The sequence below is a fragment of the Taudactylus pleione genome, unplaced genomic scaffold (genome assembly GCF_031769625.1).
Source record: "Taudactylus pleione unplaced genomic scaffold, aTauple2 ptg000363l, whole genome shotgun sequence".
NCBI lineage: Eukaryota > Metazoa > Chordata > Amphibia > Anura > Myobatrachidae > Taudactylus > Taudactylus pleione.
Window position 1 is genome coordinate 329,501 of NW_028284764.1, and position 22,455 is coordinate 351,955.

Here is a 22,455-nt window from a genome sequence, read left to right on the forward strand (position 1 = left end):
CAAGTAGTTTGAATTGATTTAACTGTTGTCATAAAATCAGCAGCGTGATTTATGCGCTTTCTATTCTTGTAAAATTCCCGGATATCTCCTGGTAAATAATAATCTAGTTAATGAGATGTTTGCGAGACGGAAAATTAATATTTAATCATTCATATTTATGGGCGGGTTCGTATTACTTTGCTTTATGTGTGCGCATTTACAGTACATATTCAAGTCTGTGATTACCGAAGTCAAATTGCAATTTTTCCTATGAAGTATCAAGTAGTGTAGCCGCTAAAAAATGCCCGCTAAATCATTAGGGGTGAAATTCCGCATCAAGCTACCGCACACCCTGCACCCTTGCCGGAGAAAACACCTGAAAAATGGGCGCCGTAGCCATTTTTCCGGTGTTCTGTGCATACGCACTAGGGAAATATCCCTTATGTGACCTGCGCGTGCGCTGTAGACCCCGGGCACACGCTAGACTGCGCCCGCCGCTGCAGAGAGATGAGGGGGCCCAGACAGAGAGTGCACTCAGGCCCACTCCTCTGTAGAAACGCCCCTGAGGAGGAGGGTGGGTGGGTGCAAAGTACCTGGGCAGGGCCGGTGCAAGGTTTACGGGTGCTCTAGGCAACATTTCATCAACCGCCCCTGCTCCCTCCAATTCATAATATGCCACGCATCAGTCTCCCCAGTTAAGTAACATGCCACACATCAGAGTCCCAAATTCATAATATACTATATAGTATATTACACACAGCAGAGTGCCAAAATCATAATGTACCTCATAACACTGCCACAAATTCATAATTTGCCACACAGCTGTGCCACAAATTCATTATAAGCCACTCAGTCATGAATTATGCCATTTTTTTTGTTGTGGACTCAGCGGCGCCTTCCTGTGGCTGGCGCCCTTAGGCGGCCTAATGGTAGCACCAGCCCTGTACCCGGGCCTGTTTGGGGACCCAGGGAGGGGCATATTAAGGCATAGACACATCACCCAAGTTGGTATGACCACACCCACTGCAGCAGTATCAACAGAGGCGTCTGATATTCACAATTGGACATGAACATGCTCCCACATGCTTGGCTAAGTACCTTTTATTACCTTTACCCGATATTACTCTGGTAAATTTTACTTTGGTGGTTTAATCATTATATAAATTCACAAAAATTGTCTCTGAAGGTGCGCACAACTCGCACAGCCATGCATCACGGTGCTTCGTCCCAAAGGGTAATGCCAGCTTTACATGGCATTACCCAATAGAAGCACATGGGCTTCTTTTCGGGACACCCCCTGAGAGGGATCCAACTGCATCCCTCCCGGCTCCCCCCACGGTGTGTGCGTCCTTCTGCGTGCGCGCAGAAAAATGCCAGAGAGACTTCTGGGTCATAAACCCGGAAGTTCTTACAGTATATCACAAAGGACAGCTCTTACCAGGAGAGTTGTCTGTTGCGATTTTCTAGGTATGTACCCGGTAATGGGTACGACATTGCGGGTGCGATGCTTAGTACATCCCGCCCTTACTAGTATAGATTGTCTTGTAAGCAGAAGGGAGAGAAGGCTTTATAGGACTGCAATATGTGCTTCTGGCTCTTGCATCTGCTATTCTACCATTTAGAGGCGATTATCAATATAAGGGCTCCATTTACTAACTAGTTATTTTTTAATGAAGTTTTTTTTTTTTAAACCGGGATTCACTACTGACCCGCTCGCCTCTGTGTTTTTTTGCCCCTGGGGGCCGGCGAATGAAGAGGATCACTGTGGATGCCAGTAAACTGGAGGAAGGGGGCGGTGAGCTGGATGGAGGGTGCGGAGACTAGGAGGCGGAGAGATGGGAGGAAAGGTGTGGAGAGCGGGAGGGAAGGGGCGGACAAAGCGGCAGCAGTGCATTGTGGGCAGGGGCTCAGATGCTGCAGCCTCGCTCGTTAACGCGCTATAAAAAAAGCTACTGAACCCTGGGGAGTTTCAATTAAGACAACGAGCGGTAAGTGACAAATATTGCTTGTTGTTAAATAGTCTCGCACTGCTATTTCTTATGCAGACAGGAAATTAAAATAGCGCTGCCTAAAAACCACAGTATCGGTCATGATAAATAGCTCCGAGCTGTAATTAACATACGAAACGAGTTTGTAATTGAGCCCTAAGTCCAGTATTTTCACCTGGGGAATTATAAGGAAGTATAGTTTCTCTGTATAAGGACTGCATGTACTTACACAGAATGACTAGTCTGAGATATTTATACTTACTGTAACTATCAGAGGAGGAATTAGCCCTGGGAGGATGAGGGTAATTAATATACACCGGGAGTACAGAACATATTAGTGTTATCTGACTCATAGGGATATTACTTCTCAATCGCCCAGAACCTCATACCGGTACATCTTATTTCACATAACCATAAAAAAAGTAGCGGATGAATTGGATTCCTATTTTGCCAACTACTAACTAGCAGGTTAAGGATCTACACATTATTGGAATCCTATTTACTTTAACAATAACCTTCCAAGATACGAATCCACCATTGAGCTCACTACACACAGGATTCACAGTAGAACTACAGCTCTCAGTGTCAGGGATTCTAATATGTATTATGTTATCATCCAGCTGTGCACACAATATATTGCGGCTTGTTCAGTTACATTATATGCACACTAGGGATGAGCGGGTTCGGTTCCCTGAGAACCGAACCCACCCGAACTTCGGGGATCCGGGGCGATCCGAGCCCAAGCTCGGATCTCCCTGTCTGCCCCGGATCCCTCTCCCGAGGCAAAACCTCGAGATCTGCTGTCGGATCTCGAGGTTTTGCCTCGAGCGGCCATTTTAAAAAAAATGCCTTTGCCTTTAATGGGCAAAGTGCTGATTGGCTGACAGAGCCGTCTGTCACGGCTCTCAGCCAATCAGCATTATGGTGCTCATTTGCATGTAGCACGGACTCGTGAGATCCGTGCTACATGCATCTGTGTGATTGACAGTGACACAGAGCACAGATGGGTCAGTGAGACCCGTCTGTGCTGCTGTGTATTTCAATGACACAGATGCACGCACGGACCAGGAGATCCGTGCTACTTGCATCTGTGTCATTGACACAGAGCACTAACGGGTCCGTGAGACCCGTCTGTGCTGCTGTGGTAAAAAAAAAAAAAAAAACCTGTGTAAAAAGAGAAAAAAATGGCGTGCCCCCCCCCCAAAAAAGAGCAACCAGCCCCGGGCATTAGTGACCCAGTGCTGGGTGTGCTTAAATACAGGGGACAAACGACATAGGGGTCCCCTGTACTTAAACACAACCGGCACTGGGCTAGTCAGAACCAGAGCTGGTTGCCAAATAAACTTATACTGTCACGGTGTGTGTGTCCTGTGTTTTTTTAAACATTTTTTTTACAGGTGAACTACAGGTACTAGTGGGCCCTTAATGCCCTGCATGCTGGTACTTGTGGTTCTCCAAGTACCAGCATGCGGGGCAGGCTAGCTGGGACTTGCAGTTCTACTTGTAAAGACAATGTTTGATATTCTTTATTTACACCACACCACACAATCAACCCGCCACCCACCACCACCAGGGGTGGCGGGGATAGCCCCGGGCTATCAGCCTGGGCCTGGGGTGCCCTGGAGAGGGTGACCCCTTTATTGGGGGGGTCCCCAGCTCTCCAGGGATCCCCGGCCTGGGCTGACTAGCGGTCAGGGTTGATGCTGCGGCTGGGGGGCCCGGTGAAAGGGCTCCCCTGGCTGTGGCATCAGCCCCCCGCTAGAAAAAGTCCAGTGCTGGTTCTGGAACATACAGGGGAACCCTACTCATTTTTTGTCCCCTATATTTCCAGAACCAGGACCGGATCAGAGCCCAGAGCTGGTAGCGCAGAATACAGGGGACCCCTACGTCGTTTGTCCCCCGTATTTTGGCAACCAGCGCTGGTTCTGACTAGCCCGGTGCTGGTTGTGCTTAAGTACAGGGGACCCCTACGTCGTTTGTCCCCTGTATTTAAGCACACCCAGCACTGGGTTACTAATGCCCGGGGCTGGTTGCTCTTTTTTGGGGGGGTGCACGCCATTTTTTTCTTTTTTTACACAGGTTTTTTTTTTTTTTTTACCACAGCAGCACAGACGGGTCTCACGGACCTGTCATTGCTCTGTGCCAATCACACAGATGCATGTAGCACGGATCTCCCGGGTTCGTGCTACATGCAAATGGGCACCATAACGCTGATTGGCTTCCTGTCTGCCACTGCAGTGCCACTCCTAGATGGGCCACGTGTTTGTGCCGCCCCCTTGTGTCGCTTAGCATAGTCATCCAGCTTCCTCGGTACAACCTTTTGGCCTAAAAACAATATTGTGAGGTGTGAGGTGTTCAGAATAGAGTGGAAATGAGTGGAAATTAATGTTATTGGGGTTATTAATAGCGTAGGAACAAAAAAAGGCCCATTTATGTGATTTTAGCGTTTTTTTTTATTTTTTAAGAAAAAATCCAGATCCAAAACACAAAACCCAGAACCCAAAACACGGAAGGGTGGTTTTGGCAAAACCAATCCAGATCCAAAACACGAAGAAAGATCCAGATCCAAAACCAAAACACAAAACACGAAAAGTGTCCGGTGCACACCCCTAATGCACACACTGTAAATGTATAAAAGGGTGTATACCTGCTTCTATTATTTTGTAATGTTCACACTTACCTGAACCTATATATATATATATATATATATATATATATATATATTAGGGGTGAGCGGGTTCGGATTTCTGAAATCCGAACCCCCCCGAGCCCCCCCGATCCGAGTCCGATCCGAGTCAGGCTCGACTTTTCCCGCCTGACTCGGATCTGAAATCGAGGCAAAACGTCATCATCCCGCCTTCCGAGTCTCGCGGGTTTTGGATCCTATATAAGGTACCCGCGTCGGCGCCATTTTCTCACTCGGCTGTGGACAGTGAAGAGGGAGGGTGGGAGTTAGGGCTGTGTAGTGTAGTGTAGTGTAGTGCTGCTGTTGTCCACTACTTCAAAGTCCATAGGGGCTGGCTGTGTTGTGCTGCTGTTGTTAATAGGGGCTGTGTCCACTACTTCAAAGTCCATAGGGGCTGGCTGGACTGTGTTGTGCAGTCAGTTCTCCATAGGGGCTGTGTCCACTCCAAAGTCCTGTGCAGTGTCCCAGTCCTAAAGGAGTGCTGTAGTGTTGTCCAGGGGGTGCTCTGTCCATCAGGGGTGCTCCCCCCAAGTGCTAAAAAAATAATATATTTTCTGTGTTTGTGAATTGTGTGCGCAGTAGCCGCACGTGCATCAACAAAGTAGTGCCAAGCGTGCGCCTGTGTCATAAGTAAAGGGCCGGCTGGCTTGACCGTTAAAGGGTGCTGTAACCCCCGAAAGTACACTCCAGTCCAAACCAAAAAAAAATTATTTTCTGTGTTTGTGAATTGTGTGCGCAGTAGCCGCACGTGCATCAACAAAGTAGTGCCAAGCGTGCGCCTGTGTCATAAGTAAAGGGCCGGCTGGCTTGACTGTTAAGGGTGCTGTAACCCCCGAAAGTACACTCCAGTCCAAACCAAAAAAAAAATTATTTTCTGTGTTTGTGAATTGTGTGCGCAGTAGCCGCACGTGCATCAACAAAGTAGTGCCAAGCGTGCGCCTGTGTCATAAGTAAAGGGCCGGCTGGCTTGACCGTTAAGGGTGCTGTAACCCCCGAAAGTACACTCCAGTCCAAACCAAAAAAAAAATTATTTTCTGTGTTTGTGAATTGTGTGCGCAGTAGCCGCACGTGCATCAACAAAGTAGTGCCAAGCGTGCGCCTGTGTCATAAGTAAAGGGCCGGCTGGCTTGACCATTAAAGGGTGCTGTAACCCCCAAAGTACACTCCAGTCCAAACCAAAAAAAAAATTATTTTCTGTGTTTGTGAATTGTGTGCGCAGTAGCCGCACGTGCATCAACAAAGTAGTGCCAAGCGTGCGCCTGTGTCATAAGTAAAGGGCCGGCTGGCTTGACCGTTAAAGGGTGCTGTAACCCCCGAAAGTACACTCCAGTCCAAACCAAAAAAAAATTATTTTCTGTGTTTGTGAATTGTGTGCGCAGTAGCCGCACGTGCATCAACAAAGTAGTGCCAAGCGTGCGCCTGTGTCATAAGTAAAGGGCCGGCTGGCTTGACCGTTAAAGGGTGCTGTAACCCCCGAAAGTACACTCCAGTCCAAACCAAAAAAAAATTATTTTCTGTGTTTGTGAATTGTGTGCGCAGTAGCCGCACGTGCATCAACAAAGTAGTGCCAAGCGTGCGCCTGTGTCATAAGTAAAGGGCCGGCTGGCTTGACCGTTAAAGGGTGCTGTAACCCCCGAAAGTACACTCCAGTCCAAACCCAAAAAAAATTATTTTCTGTGTTTGTGAATTGTGTGCGCAGTAGCCGCACGTGCATCAACAAAGTAGTGCCAAGCGTGCGCCTGTGTCATAAGTAAAGGGCCGGCTGGCTTGACCGTTAAAGGGTGCTGTAACCCCCTAAGTACACTCCAGTCCAAACCAAAAAAAAAATTATTTTCTGTGTTTGTGAATTGTGTGCGCAGTAGCCGCACGTGCATCAACAAAGTAGTGCCAAGCGTGCGCCTGTGTCATAAGTAAAGGGCCGGCTGGCTTGACCGTTAAAGGGTGCTGTAACCCCCGAAAGTACACTCCAGTCCAAACCAAAAAAAAATTATTTTCTGTGTTTGTGAATTGTGTGCGCAGTAGCCGCACGTGCATCAACAAAGTAGTGCCAAGCGTGCGCCTGTGTCATAAGTAAAGGGCCGGCTGGCTTGACCGTTAAAGGGTGCTGTAACCCCCGAAAGTACACTCCAGTCCAAACCAAAAAAAAATTATTTTCTGTGTTTGTGAATTGTGTGCGCAGTAGCCGCACGTGCATCAACAAAGTAGTGCCAAGCGTGCGCCCGTGTCATAAGTAAAGGGCCGGCTGGCTTGACCGTTAAAGGGTGCTGTAACCCCCGAAAGTACACTCCAGTCCAAACCAAAAAAAAATTATTTTCTGTGTTTGTGAATTGTGTGCGCAGTAGCCGCACGTGCATCAACAAAGTAGTGCCAAGCGTGCGCCTGTGTCATAAGTAAAGGGCCGGCTGGCTTGACCGTTAAAGGGTGCTGTAACCCACAAAGTACACTCCAGTCCAAACCAAAAAAAAAATTATTTTCTGTGTTTAGCCGCACGTATATATCAAATCGATATAACATAAATGGAGGACCAAACTTTCTCCGATAAAAATAAAATAGAGAAAGATCAAGAACCACTTCCTCCTAGTGCTGAAGCTGCTGCCACTAGTCATGACATAGACGATAACATGCCATCAACGTCGTCTGCCAAGGCCGATGCCCAATGTCATAGTAGAGGGCACATACAATCCCAAATGGCAAAGTTCAGGAAAATGACCTTGAAAAAGACATTTAAATCAGCTGAAGAGAAACGTAAACTTGCCAATATGCCATTTACGACACGGAGTGGCAAGGAACGGCTAAGGTCGATCCCTAGTATGTTCATGACTAGTGGTTCAGCTTCACATGACGATGGAAGCCCTCCTCCCACTAAAAAAATCAAAAGAGTTAAGCTGGCAAAAGCACAGCGAAGAACTGTGCTTTCTAAGAAGATATCACAAATCCCCAAGGAGAGTCCAAGTGTGGTGGTGGTTGCGATGCCTGACCTTCCCAGCACTGGACGGGAAGAGGTGGCTCTTTCCACCATTTGCACGCCCCCTGCAAGTGCTGAAAGGAGCACCCACAGTCCACTTGCTGATATGCAAATTGAAGATGTCACTGTTGAAGTACAACAGGATGAGGATACTGGTGTAGCTGGCGCTGAGGAGGAAGTTGGCGAGGAGGATTCTGATGGTGATGTGGTTTGTTTAAATCAGGCTCCGGGGGAGACAGTTGTTGTCCGTGGGATGAAAAAGCCCATCACGGTCATGCCTGGGCAGAAGACCAAACATTCCACCTCTTTGGTCTGGCAATATTTCTATCCAAATCCGGACAACAACTGTCTTGCCATATGTACCATATGTAAAGGTGAAATAAGTAGGGGTAGGGACGTCAACCACCTAGGAACATCCTCCCTTATACGGCACCTGCAGCGCGTTCATAAAAAGTTACTGTCAAGTTCAGAAACTTTGGCTAAGACCGTAAGCAGTCCAGGGACACCTAAATCCCGTTGTCCTGTTGTATCCAAGCGCCTGCAAACCACACCATCAACTCCCTCCTCGTCAATTTCCTCCTTAGTCAGGATCGGAAGTAGTCCTGCAGGCCATGTCACTGGCATGACTGACTCTCCTATCCGGGATTCCTCTGGAGGATCCTGCATTGCTACGCCTACTGCTGCCGCTGCTGCTGTTGCTGCTGCTGGGAGTCGTTCATCATCCCAGAGAGGAAGTAGGAACACCACTACTTTTACTAAACAATTGACCCTCCAACAGTCCTTAGCGAGGAGGATGAAGTACGACAGCAGTCATCCTGAAGCAAAACGTATAACTGAGGCCTTGACTGCTATGTTGGTGTTAGACGTGCGTCCGGTATCCGCCATTAGTGCAGTGGGATTTAGACAATTGATGGAGGTAGTGTGTCCCCGGTTCCAAATCCCGTCTAGATTCCACTTCACTAGGCAGGCGATACCGAGACTGTACAGAAACGTCAGAAAAAGTGTCCTCAGTGTCCTGAAAAATGCCGTTGTACACAATGTCCACTTAACCACGGACATGTGGACAAGTGGAACAGGGCAGACTAAGGACTATATGACTGTGACAGCCCACTGGGTAGATGTATCACCTTACGCAGCAACAGCAGCAGCGTCACCAGTAGCAGCATCTCAGAAACGCCAGCTCGTTACAAGGCAGGCTACGCTGTGTATCACCGGTTTCAGTAAGAGGCACACCGCCGACAACCTCTTAGAGAAACTGAGGGAAATCATCGCCCAGTGGCTTACCCCACTTAGACTCTCCTGGGGATTTGTGATATCTGACAACGCCACCAATATTGTGCGGGCATTACATCTGGGCAAATTCCAGCACGTCCCATGTTTTGCTCACACAATAAACTTGGTGGTGCAGAATTTTCTGAAAAGCGACAGGGGTGTGCAGGAGACGCTTTGGGTGGCCCGAAAAATTTCTGGCCACTTTCGCCATTCAGCGACTGCGTGCCGAAGACTGGAGCGCCAGCAAACACTCTTGAACCTGCCCCGCCATCACCTGAAGCAAGAGGTTGTGACGCGGTGGAACTCAACCCTCTATATGCTTCAGAGGATGGAGGAGCAGCAAAAGGCCATACAAGCCTATACATCCACCTATGACATAGGCAAAGGAGGGGGTATGCACCTGACTCAAGCGCAGTGGAGAATGATTTCCGTGTTGTGCAAGGTTCTCCAGCCCTTCGAACTTGCCACACGTGAAGTCAGTTCAGACACAGCCAGCTTGAGTCAGGTCATTCCCCTCATCAGGCTTTTGCAGAAGCAGCTGGAGAAAGTGAAGGAGGAGCTAAGACGGAGCGATTCCGCTCGGCATGTGGGACTTGTGGATGAAGCCCTTCATTCGCTTTGCCAGGATTCCAGGGTGGTCAATCTGTTGAAATCAGACCACTACATTTTGGCCACCGTGCTTGATCCTAGGTTTAAAGCCTATGTGGTGTCTCTCTTTCCGGCCGACACAAGCCTGCAGAGGTGCAAAGACCTGCTGGTGAACACACTGTCAGCTGAAGCGGAACGTGACACGTCAACGGCTCCTTCTTCATTTTCTCCCGCAACTGGGGCTGCCAGGAAAAAACTTAGGTATCCTAAGCAACCCGCTGGCGGTGATGCAGGGCAGGCAGGACCAAGTTTGGACATCTGGTCTGGACTGAAGGACCTGGCAACAATTTCTGACATGTCTACTGTCACTGCATATGATACTGTCACCATTGACAGAATGGTGGAGGATTACATCGGTGACAGCATCCAAGTAGGCATGTCAGACAGTCCATACCTGTACTGGCAGGAAAAAGAGGCAATTTGGAGGCCCCTGTACAAGCTGGCTCTATTTTACCCGAGTTGCCCCCCCTCCAGTGTGTACTCCGAAAGAGTGTTTAGTGCAGCCGGGAACCTTGTCAGCGAAAGGCGTAGGAGGTTGCTTCCACAGAATGTGGAGAAGATGATGTTCATCAAAATGAATTATCAGCTCTTCCAGGGAGACCAGCCTCCAGAAGGTACAGAGGGACCTGTGGTGGTGGATTCAAGTGGGGACGAGTTAATACTTTGTGAGGATGAGGATGTACACACTGAAGAGGGTGAGGAATCGGTGGATGAGGAGGATGAGGATGACATCTTGCCTCCGTAGAGCCAGTTTGTGCAGGGACACATTAATTTCCAGCTTGTTTTGTGGGGGCCCAAACGAACCAATCATTTCAGCCACAGTTGTGTGGCAGACCCTGGCGCTGAAATGATTGATTTGTTAAAGTGTGCATGTCCTGTTTATACAACATAAGGGTGGGTGGGAGGGCCCAAGGACAATTCCATCTTGCACTTCTTTTTTTTCTTTGCATTATGTACAGTTTGGGGCCTAGTTTTTCTAACTGCCATCCTGTCTGCCACTGCAGTGTCACTCCTAGATGGGTCACGTGTTTGTGCCGCCCACTCGTGTCGCTTAGCATAGTCATCCAGCTACCTCGGTGCAACCTTTTGGACATGAAAACACTATTGTGAGGTGTGAGGTGTTCAGAATAGACTGGAAATGAGTGGAAATTAAGGTTATTGAGGTTAATAATAGCATAGGAGCAGAGAAACCAACAAATTATGTGATTTTAGCTGTTTTTATGCTTTTTTAAAAAAAAATACAGATCCAAAACACAAAACCCAGAACCCAAAACACGGAAGGGTGGTTTTGGCAAAACCAATCCAGATCCAAAACACGAAGAAAGATCCAGATCCAAAACCAAAACACAAAACACGAAAAGTGGCCGGTGCACACCCCTAATATATATATATATATATATATATATATTAGGGGTGTGCACCGGCGACTTTTCGTGTTTTGGTTTTGGATCTGGATCTTTCTTCGTGTTTTGGATCTGGATTGGTTTTGCCAAAACCACCCTTCCGTGTTTTGGGTTCTGGGTTTTGTGTTTTGGATCTGTATTTTTTTGAAAAAAAGCATAAAAACAGCTAAAATCACAGAATTTGTGGGTTTTTCTGCTCCTATGCTATAATTAACCTCAATAACCTTAATTTCCACTCATTTCCAGTCTATTCTGAACACCTCACAATAGTGTTTTTATGTCCAAAAGGTTGCACCGAGGTAGCTGGATGACTATGCTAAGAGATACGAGTGGGCGGCACAAACACGTGGTCCATCTAGGAGTGACACTGCAGTGGCAGACAGGATGGCAGTTTGAAAAACTAGGCCCCAAACTATACATAATGCAAAGAAAAAAAATAGGTGCAAGATGGAATTGTCCTTGGGCCCTCACACCCACCCTTATGTTGTATAAACAGGACATGCACACTTTAACAAACCAAACATTTCAGCGCCAGGGTCTGCCACACGACTGTGGCTGAAATTATTGGTTCGTTTGGGCCCCCACAAAACAAGCTGGCAATTAATCTGTCCCTGCACAAACTGGCTCTACGGAGGCAAGATGTCGTCCTCATCCTCCTCATCCACCGATTCCTCACCCTCTTCAGTGTTGTGTACATCCTCATCCTCACAGAGTATTAATTCGTCCCCGCTGGAATCCACAACCACAGGTCCCTCTGTACGTTCTGGAGGCTGGTCTCCCTGGAAGAGTTGATAATTCATTTTATGAACATCATGTTCTCCACATTTTGTGGAAGCAACCTCCTACGCCTTTCGCTGACAAGGTTCCCGGCTGCACTAAACACTCTTTCGGAGTACACACTGGAGGGGGGGGAAACTCAGGTAAAATAGAGCCAGTTTGTACAGGGACCTCCAAATTGCTTCTTTTTCCTGCCAGTACAGGTACGGACTGTCTGACATGCCTACTTGGATGCTGTCACCGATGTAATCCTTTAACAGACAGACGCACGCTTGTCACTGCTGCTTTGAGGATGCAAGTGCGGCTACAGCCCACACAATTCACAAAGACAGAAAAAAAAGAAGAATATTTTATTGTTTGTGGAGCGCACTTTGAGGGTGTCACCACCCTTTACAGACAGACGCACGCTTGTCGCTGCTGCTTTGAGGATGTAAGTGCGGCTACAGCCCACACAAATCACAAAGACAGAAAAAAGAAGAAGAATATTTTTATTGTTTGTGTAGCACACTTTGAGGGTGTCACCACCCTTTAACAGACAGACGCACGCTTGTCGCTGCTGCTTTGAGGATGCAAGTGCAACTACAGCCCACACAATTCACAAAGACAGAAAAAAAAGAAGAATATTTTTATTGTTTGAGTAGCACACTTTGAGGGTGTCACCACCCTTTAACAGACAGACGCACGCTTGTCGCTGCTGCTTTGAGGATGCAAGTGCGGCTACAACCCACACAATTCACAAAGACAGAAAAAAGAAGAAGAATATTTTTATTGTTTGTGTAGCACACTTTGAGGGTGTCACCACCCTTTAACAGACAGACGCACGCTTGTCGCTGCTGCTTTGAGGATGCAAGTGCGGCTACATCGCACACAAGTCACAAACACATTAAAAAAATAGTTTTTTATTTTTTGGAGCACTTTGAGAGTTACACCACCCTTTAACAGACAGACGCACGCTTGTCGCTGCTGCTTTGAGGATGCAAGTGCGGCTACAGACCACACAATTCACAAAGACAGAAAAAAAAAGAACAATATTTTTATTGTTTGTGTAGCACACTTTGAGGGTGTCACCACCCTTTAACAGACAGACGCACGCTTGTCGCTGCTGCTTTGAGGATGCAAGTGCGGCTACAGCCCACACAATTCACAAAGACAGAAAAAAGAAGAAGAATATTTTTATTGTTTGTGTAGCACACTTTGAGGGTGTCACCACCCTTTAACAGACAGACGCACGCTTGTCGCTGCTGCTTTGAGGACAGTATCATATGCAGTGACAGTAGACTTGTCAGAAATTGTTGGCACGTCCTTCAGTCCGGACCAGATGTCCAAACCAGCCCTTGACTTATGACACAGGCGCACGCTTGGCGCTGCTACTATGTTGATGCACGTGCGGCTACATCGCACACAAGTCACAAACACATTAAAAAAATAGTTTTTTATTTTTTGGAGCACTTTGAGGGTTACACCACCCTTTAACAGACAGACGCACGCTTGTCGCTGCTGCTTTAAGGATGCAGGTGCGGCTACAGCCCACACAATTCACAAAGACAGAAAAAAAAGAACAATATTTTTATTGTTTGTGGAGCGCACTTTGAGGGTTACACCATCCTTTAACAGACAGACGCACGCTTGTCGCTGCTGCTTTGAGGATGCAGGTGGAATCTAGACGGGATTTGGAACCGGGGACACACTACCTCCATCAATTGTCTAAATCCCACTGCACTAATGGCGGATACCGGACGCACGTCTAACACCAACATAGCAGTCAAGGCCTCAGTTATACGTTTTGCTTCAGGATGACTGCTGTCGTACTTCATCCTCATCGCTAGGGACTGTTGGAGGGTCAATTGTTTAGTAAAAGTAGTGATGTTCCTACTTCCTCTCTGGGATGATGAACAACTCCCAGCAGCAGCAACAGCACTAGGAGGAAGTGGTTCTTGATCTTTCCCTATTTTATTTTTATCGGAGAAAGTTTGGTCCTCCATTTATGTTATATTGATATATACGTGCGGCTAAGGCGCACACAAACACAGAAAATATTTTTTTATTTTTGCTGGAGAGTAGTGCACTTTGTGGGTTACACCACCCTTTAAGAAATGAGCCAGCCGGCTCTTTACTTATGGGACACAGGCGCACGCTTGGCGCTGCTCCTTTGTTGATGCACGTGCGGCTACTGCGCACACAATTCACAAACACAGAAAAAATATTTTGTTTTGGTTTGGACTGGAGTGTACTTTGGGGGTTACAGCACCCTTTAACGGTCAAGCCAGCCGGCCCTTTACTTATGACACAGGCGCACGCTTGGCACTACTTTGTTGATGCACGTGCGGCTACTGCGCACACAATTCACAAACACAGAAAATATATATTTTTTTGGTTTGGACTGGAGTGTACTTTCGGGGGTTACAGCACCCTTTAACGGTCAAGCCAGCCAGCCCTTTACTTATGACACAGGCGCACGCTTGGCACTACTTTGTTGATGCACGTGCGGCTACTGCGCACACAATTCACAAACACAGAAAATATTTTTTTTTTTGGTTTGGACTGGAGTGTACTTTGGGGGTTACAGCACCCTTTAACGGTCAAGCCAGCCGGCCCTTTACTTATGACACAGGCGCACGCTTGGCACTACTTTGTTGATGCACGTGCGGCTACTGCGCACACAATTCACAAACACAGAAAAAATATTATTTTTTTAGCACTTGGGGGGAGCACCCCTGATGGACAGAGCACCCCCTGGACAACACTACAGCACCCCTTTAGGACTGGGACACTGCACAGGACTTTGGAGTGGACACAGCCCCTATGGAGAACTGACTGCACAACACAGTCCAGCCAGCCCCTAAGAACTTTGAAGTAGTGGACACAGCCCCTATTAACAACAGCAGCACAGCACAACACAGCCAGCCCCTATGGACTTTGAAGTAGTGGACACAGCCCCTATGGACAACAGCAGCACAGCGCAGCACAGCACAACACTACTCTGCACTACACTACACTACACAGCCCAGCCAGCCCTAACTCCCACCCTCCCTCTTCACTGTCCACAGCCGAGTGAGAAAATGGCGCCGACGCGGGTACCTTAAAACCCGCGAGACCCGGAAGGCGGGATGATGACGTTTTGCCTCGATTTCAGATCCGAGTAAGGCGGGAAAAGTCGAGCCTGATTCGGATCGGCCTCGGTTCGGGGGGGCTCGGGAGGGTTCGGATTTCAGAAATCCGAACCCGCTCACCCCTAATATATATATATAAAAACACTTAGCGATATGTATGGTGTGTACAATGTGATACTTTAAAAATTAAAAAAAAATATATAAAAGTATAAAAAAGTCCAGCAAAGTCCAAAAGAATAATATATAATAATATGTAAAAGTGCATAGGAAAATCTACGCAGGTGACATCAGAGCTCCTTGTCTGGATCCACACCACCTCCTCCGAACTGAAATATAATAAATGACAAAGGTGCCTCCTAGTGCAATAAAGTTCAAATGCCACCACTGCGAGCTGAATAAAACTTATACGTGAACCCGTACCAAGTGGAAAAAAGTAAATAGGCTGATCTCAATGTTTTGCATAGGTTCACACAAAGTCATCCACATTATGATTTTTCATAGATTTAATGGAACTCCAAAACACATACAAAGTAAAAACAAACATATATAGTGCAAGATTATAGTGCAAGGTATTAGCACAAGAACACAAGAATATATAATATATATATATATATATATATATATATATATATATATATTGCCGTACATTAAATAATGAAAAAATGGCTTATCTGAAAGTTTGATCAGCAAGAGTACCCAACGCGTTTCGTCTGGATGGAGCTATGGGTCTCATTCAGACCCGGTCGTTAGATGCAAGTGGTCGCTCTGATTGAGGGTGGCCGCTTGCATCTTGAAGTGCGGCCTCCTGGTCACTAGCTAAGCTGTGGGTTACCACCCACAGCTTAGCGACTGACCAGGGTGATGGTCGCGATGGTCAGGACCATCGCGACCATCGGGGCTTGCGACGAGACCCTAAGGTTGGGTCTCAAGACTCGCAAGCCCCAGGGAGCTTCCTGCTCTGATCGAGCAGCAAGCTCCCCACTGACATCATTGCTGATGTCAGTGGGGCCGCCCCCGAACAGCAAGCATTCCATTGGGAACGCCTCCGTTTGGCCGGCCACCCCCACGGCCCGCCTTCTAAACGGGGCGAGCTGTCAATCAACGTCGACAGCTCGCCCCCTTTGGTGTGAGGCCCGGAGCGGCCATCGCTAGCTGGGTCTCGCGCATGCGCACGTCGGAGCCGGCTCCGACGTGCGCATGCCCAGTGGGCAAACATCAACCCGGTTGCGAGCGCTCAGCGCTTGCGACCGGGTCTGAATGAGGCCCTATGTCTCATCTCCCTGACTTCCTCAGGGGTAATGAATAACCTCTTAAGGTCAGGCTTATATAGCATTCCTTATTAGCCTAATTAGTTGGATGTTACACAGTGAAAGATGGTCTGTAAATTCATGCAGCTAAATGTGCGAGGACTGAAACACCCACTTTTAGTGTCTGTACACGGCTGTAATACCGATCGGCGCATCCTTTTACGTCAACATCGGTCGCACCATCGAAACCTGCACCAGCCCTGTGGCAGGCGCAGTGTCTTCATCTGGCCGCAGCCTCCGACGCGTGCGTATGTGCATCTGGGAATGCAGCGGATTCGCAGTGACATAACCGCGACACTCCCATAATACGCCCACTGAGCGGACCATTTATAGCCACGACCCAGGAACGCCAGTCACTTTTCTTCCACCTTCCCGATAACGTCTGCCCTGATCGTGACAGCGCCATTGTGCGTGCGCTCTGTGTAACTCACGCGCCCCGTAGGGGTTTTCACGGTTGAAATTAAATGCTCAACTTCGTGTGAATGGCGTGCGCCTCTGAATCAGGCACATGGTATTTCATTTATATTTCACCAGACATTTATAGTAAGAACCAAACCACTTACCGAAATTCTCGCCGCCCCAGATGTCCATGGCTGTGTCATATTTCCCCAAGTGATTGAACCAGGACTTGTCTATAACAAAGAGACCACCAGCTATGACAGGAGTCCTATGAATGGGAAATGAATATAGTACATTACAGGGACACTGCACAAAGCCCATAATATGTGCTGGTTACAGGGAAGATCCCACATGTTTGTTGTCTGTGCCATGTTATTATGTTGCTCTCCCATATCTTGTACCTGTAAATCAGTGTTTTCCAACCTCAGAGCCTGATTCAGACCCGCTCGCGAGCGCTGAGCGCTCGCCAGCGGGTTGATGGTGCCCTAGTGCGCATGCCGTCGCTATGGGTCTCGCACCAAAGGGGGCGTGCTATCGATGGTGAGTGACAGCACGCCCCCTTAGGTGGGCGTGCCGGGGGCGTTGCTGCACAGACAGAGGCGTTCCCATGGGAACGCCTACCGTCTGGGTCCGGCCCCACTGACATCACTAGTGATAGAGCCAAAAGCACTCCAGGGCTTGCGGCAGCGAGACCCTACCGCAAGGGTCTCGTCACAAGCCCGATGGTCGCGATGGTCTTGACCATCGCGACCATCATTTTGGCCGCTTGCTATAGCTGTGGGTGGTCACCCACAGCTATGCGAGCGGCCAGGAAGCCGCTCCAATTTTAGGTAGGAGGGCCCTGATTCAGAGTGAGCGCTCTTGTCAGAGCGTCCGGATCTGAATCAGGCCCTCAGTCCTCAAGGCAAACTATCTGACCAGGTTTTAAGGATATCCACGCTTGAGCACAGTCCCCCCACTCCCCAAGTAAAAATCGGCCCCCACCAGCGAGCCCCCAGTGATTGCAGTGGCTTCCCATTGGATGCACTTGCTGGACAGGCAGTCTGCACTGCGATCAGCAGATAGTGCTTCCAATGAGAAGTGCCCTCCTGCCTTTCAGCCAATCGGGGGCCTGATTCAGCAAGGAACGCACGCTAGCAGACGCCGCTGTGAGAATATGCAAATCAAGGCATACGCACGGAGACCACAGCACAAGAAGCAGACACCCAGCAAAACATAAAGCCGCCCACCTATGCCGTGATTGACAACGTAAACATCGGGAACATCGAGTGCCATCGAAGCTGCGTGTAAGCTAAGAGTAGACCTGACCCTGCCGCAGGACTTGAGAAATTCCTGCATGCAGAGAGTCGCACGGGTGCGTGCGGTACCGCTGACATTAATTAATGCGCGCCCCTGTAACAGCGTGTGAACGCACAGGCACGCCTGCGTTTGGCCGACCACCCCCGTCACCACCCACAAACGGCACTTCCTGTCAATCAACATCGAAGGTCTCTGCGGGCTCCCTGAGTACTCTGAGAGAGCCCTTACCGTACTCAGCGACCTGTTCGCGCACGCACAGCGCGATGCCTATGCATGCGCAGAGCAAAAGCATCGGCCAAGTGCGTGCGTTCTCTCCTGTGCATTCCTTGCTGAATTAGGCCCAGAGAAGTGGGCGTGTGCCCGCAAATTCCCTGCCAGCTGTAATAAGCTCCTAGGGAATGCAGCTGATGCAGCCCCTAAGTGCCGGGGGCTTGTGCACTAGTCTCTGGGGGTTTTTTCTTCTCCTACATACGGTGCTGCTCGCCGCATTGTGCATAGCTGCATGTAGACAATTGCTTTGGGTTGTATGACAGGACAATAGAACTATACCTACGCAACCGCTGAATGAATGGTGGTTGTGGTGGTCATGTGACAAATCACGGCTTATGCCCTCACAAATGTGAATGACATTACTATACAGAGCGCTACTATCACATTTTGATTGCCGCCATCATTTATTTAAACGTTTTCTATATTTCAGCCTATATACAGATGTGTCCTCATACGCCAAGCCTCAACCACGCCACGCGGCACGAGACGCCCGGAGCGGCTGAACCGCACCAAGCGATGAAGCGTAGCAACTTTTTCTTTAAATTGGTAACATGGCGGACACAGCGAAACAGCACTCAAAGGGGCATATTTACTAATTATCAGGTTTCAGACTAGTCGCAGGAATAAGAAATTTACATCTGGGCAAATTTATGAAAAAAATCACATAAGCAATAATTTCCCTTCTATATCGGGAGCTGGGGCAGCAGACCACTCATGTGTGGCGGGACGGTAATTTTTGGGAAATAGTTGCCCATAGGCAACTATAGGATCACGCCATCTAGAGATGGCGTGATCCTATCGAGGCTTGCTCCGGAATGCTTCTCATTCTAGAACTTGGTAAATCTGACAGCTACGGAGCCCCCTTAGAAAACTATGGGGGCTGCGGCAGGTGTCAAAAGTGGCGGGCCTGCAGCAGATATTAAAATTCCTAATATTTGCGAGTATCCCCCAATAACGTCTGTTTTCGGGAAATATCCTTCAACATTTACTTGGTACATAGGCCTCGAAATGTACTAGAGATGCTGGGCTGCGAGTTTAATCGCACAGGAAATAGTTATAAACACAAAGTCACAGATAAAGCACGATGGGACATGGCGGACAAGGGGCACTGTTACATTTCAGTGATTGATGTGCCCCAATTTGTCACATCTGTATCCCTGATAGTATTATGCACGGGCTGTACATTGAGCACCTGCATATAAAACTGAAGTCTCTGTGGCGCTAATAGTTTGTATGGACGCTGCTTATTGCGTCATAGTCTATTTGATGTTCTCCTGCTGCGTTGTAATGCTATACGCTACCCTGGGTCGCTTCTGTGCTTCTCAGTGACCTACATTTTTTTTTAATGATTTAATATGACTTAAAAAAAACAATAGTAAATAAAGTAAAAATGGCAGAAGAGGCAAAAACGTTATTCACCTGCGAAATGAAAACAATAAAAAAACAATACTAGCGGTGAACCCGGCGCATCAGAAAATGTGGACCCCTGGTCTGGTTCAACATCGACAGCACGCCCCCTTTGGTGCGAGACCCGGAGTGACAGAGAGCCCGTCGCTATCCGGGTCTCGCGCATGCGCACGACGGAGCTCCCTCTGTCGTGCGCATGCGAAGTGGGGTAACATCGACCCGCTTGCGAGCGTCCTGCGCTCGCGAGCGGGTCTGAATGACAGCCACAGTTCTAGGCAAACCATGTTCTTTGGATACCCTGACACTGGGCCTGATTCAGAGCCGGACGTTCTGGAAGAGCGCTCGCTCTGAATCAGGGCATTTTTTTTTTTTGGAGCGGCCTCCTGGCTATAGTGAGCGGCCAGGTTGACGGTCGCGATGGTCAAGACCATCGCGACCATCTGGCTTGCGATGAGACCCTTGTGTAACAGAGCCGGAAGCTCTCCCACTGACATCACTGTCACTCCCCGGCCCGCCCACCAAACTGGGCTAGCTGTCACTCACCATCGACAGCTCGCCCACTTTGGTGCGAGACCCGGAGCAACGGATTGCCCGTCGCTAGCCGGGTCTCGCACATGCGCACAACGGAACCGGCTCCGTCGTGCGCATGCGCTGTGGGCCACCATCGACCCGGTTGCGAGCGCTCAGCGCTTGCGACAGGGTCTGAATCAGGCCCTCTCTGTGGTCTGTGTATCAGTAACATTCAGCATCCAATGGGGTTTTGCCGATCATTGCTGTTTAGGAATGGCAGGTTAAATCCATGAACTCAGGGCCTGATTCAGAGCTGAACGCTCTGACCAGAGCGCTCGCTCTGAATCAGGGCCCTCCTACCTTTTTTTGGAGCATCCTCATGGATGCTCGCAAGACCATCGCGACCATCGGGCTTGCGACGGAGACCCTGCAGTAGGGTCTCGCTGCCGCAAGCCCTGGAGTGATTTTGGCTCTATCGGAGCCAAAATCACTCCCACTGACATTACTAGTGATGTCAGTGGGGCCGGCTTGAGACGGCAGGCGTTCCCATGGGAACGCCTCCGTCTGGCAGGCACGCCCCCGGCACGCCCACCAAAGGGGGCGTGCTGTCAATCAACATCGACAGCACCTTTGGTGCGAGACCCGGAGCGATGGTGAGCCCGTCGCTTGCCGGGTCTCGCGCATGCGCACGACGGAGCTCCCTCCGTCGTGCGCATGCGCAGTGGGGAACATCGACCCACTTGCGAGCGTCCTGCCGCTAGCGAGCGGGTCTGAATGACCCCCTCAGTTACAATGATCCTGAGCCTCATGGAGGGAGGTATGAGTCTGGGGGCAATTCCCCTTTGTGTCCTAACACGTAACAACCCCTGAGGCCTGACAGCACAATACAAAAACATTAATTCTGACCTTGGTGGTTCTACACGATAAATGCATTGGTAGGAAACATGACTGGAGGTGGGTGAGAGTGCGGGGTCTGTTGTGTACACTTAGCGTATTGAACTTACTTTATAGGCTCTGTAGGATCTAATCGTTTCGCTTTTTGCTCCATGGAAAGCTGCTCCCATTTAAAGTGCAAACTCCAGTCAAACCCTGGAAGAGAAAAGGTCAGATGTTATTAGATGTCAGGACCCTCACTGAGCAGGTTGTTAAACAAAGCCGGCAGCCGTTGTATCTAGTATTAATGATAATTGAGTGCTACTAATATACAAGGTTAATTCATATGAAAGATAACTTTATATATAACTATCACTTTATTGTAATAGAATTGTATAATTTTTATAACATTATAATATAAATTTATAACACAAATTACAATGGGCCTTATTTTGAGTCTCATGCTGCTGCGACTGTTATAATATTTTTTGGCGCAGTTGCGTCAGCGACTATATGATTAGGGTTAGGATACTGACTGACAGGTGTCGGTATCCTAATCCTGTCGGAATGTCGGCGTCAGAATTTTGACAGACGGGATCCCGAGCGCAGGCATGCGTACCCAACCCCTTATAACACGCCCACACGACCCAGACACCTTCTAGGTACACCCAGCACATTTCCGCTATATTCTGATACTGTCCACCTCAATGGCAACTGCATCTGTGCGCACGTGTAGCGTAAGGCATGCGCCATACAAGTATATAATGATTTCTGTGCACATGTAATTCCGGGAAGATGTGTGAATAAGAACCGGACCCAATATCTCAAATGTTTCCATACTTAACAAAACGTGTTCTCTGACTAAGATAAAGTAATCGCTTTACGTTAATCGCGCCATTATAGAAACTCCTGTCATCTCACTCACGGCTGGAAGGACTTATTGCAATTACCTTTTCATTCCTGTACTCAAAGTAACACTGGTAAGTGCCCTCGATAGTGTCATTTTGCTATAATATCTGCTGAATCACCCTCATTTACATAGAGGCAATGACAAATAACAGGGAAATATGAATACAAAATTCAAATCACAATAAGTAAACATTCCTGGAACAAAGTGTTAGCCTGAAATATTAACAGTTTTTTATATTGTAACAGAGAACCAGAAAATGTTTCTTCACAAATGCAAATAAACTTTATTTTTGCAAAAAAATATATATAAAGAAGTTATCATTAAAGCGTGCCTATTGGCTGACCACAGTGGGGGCAGCCATTTTGTGGGGACAAAATACATGAAACTGCAGCATGTTACTAGGACCACAGTTACCGACTTTCCAGGAAGAGAAGTCCAAGGGTCAAGTGCAAGGGGCAATTAACATCATGTCTGTGCCTACCCTCAGCGCACTGCCGCATTTTGTGCCACCCTGCATCCGAAATTGGTCGGTGATGATGCGGCTCTCGGCAAAATGCGTAATTTTGCACCCATCCGCTTCACTAGGCAAAATGTCGAATGCGCAGACTATAGCAAAAGGTGCCAGTCTTTGCTATCACTGCATGGTGCCATT

The 22,455-nt window shown here is 48.3% G+C and overlaps 1 protein-coding gene across 2 annotated transcripts in view; it reads right to left on the reverse strand.

The window, feature by feature from the left end:
• Positions 1–22,455, reverse strand: part of GALNT14 (polypeptide N-acetylgalactosaminyltransferase 14) — a 613,086-nt gene that overhangs the window by 80,708 nt on the left and 509,923 nt on the right. For both annotated transcript variants that reach the window (XM_088444427.1, XM_088444425.1), the window contains exons 8-9: positions 21,025–21,109; positions 16,699–16,802 (exon numbers count right to left, since the gene is read on the reverse strand). In XM_088444427.1, the coding sequence (XP_088300553.1) occupies positions 16,699–16,802; positions 21,025–21,109 (189 nt within the window). The remainder of the gene's footprint in view (positions 1–16,698; positions 16,803–21,024; positions 21,110–22,455) is intronic.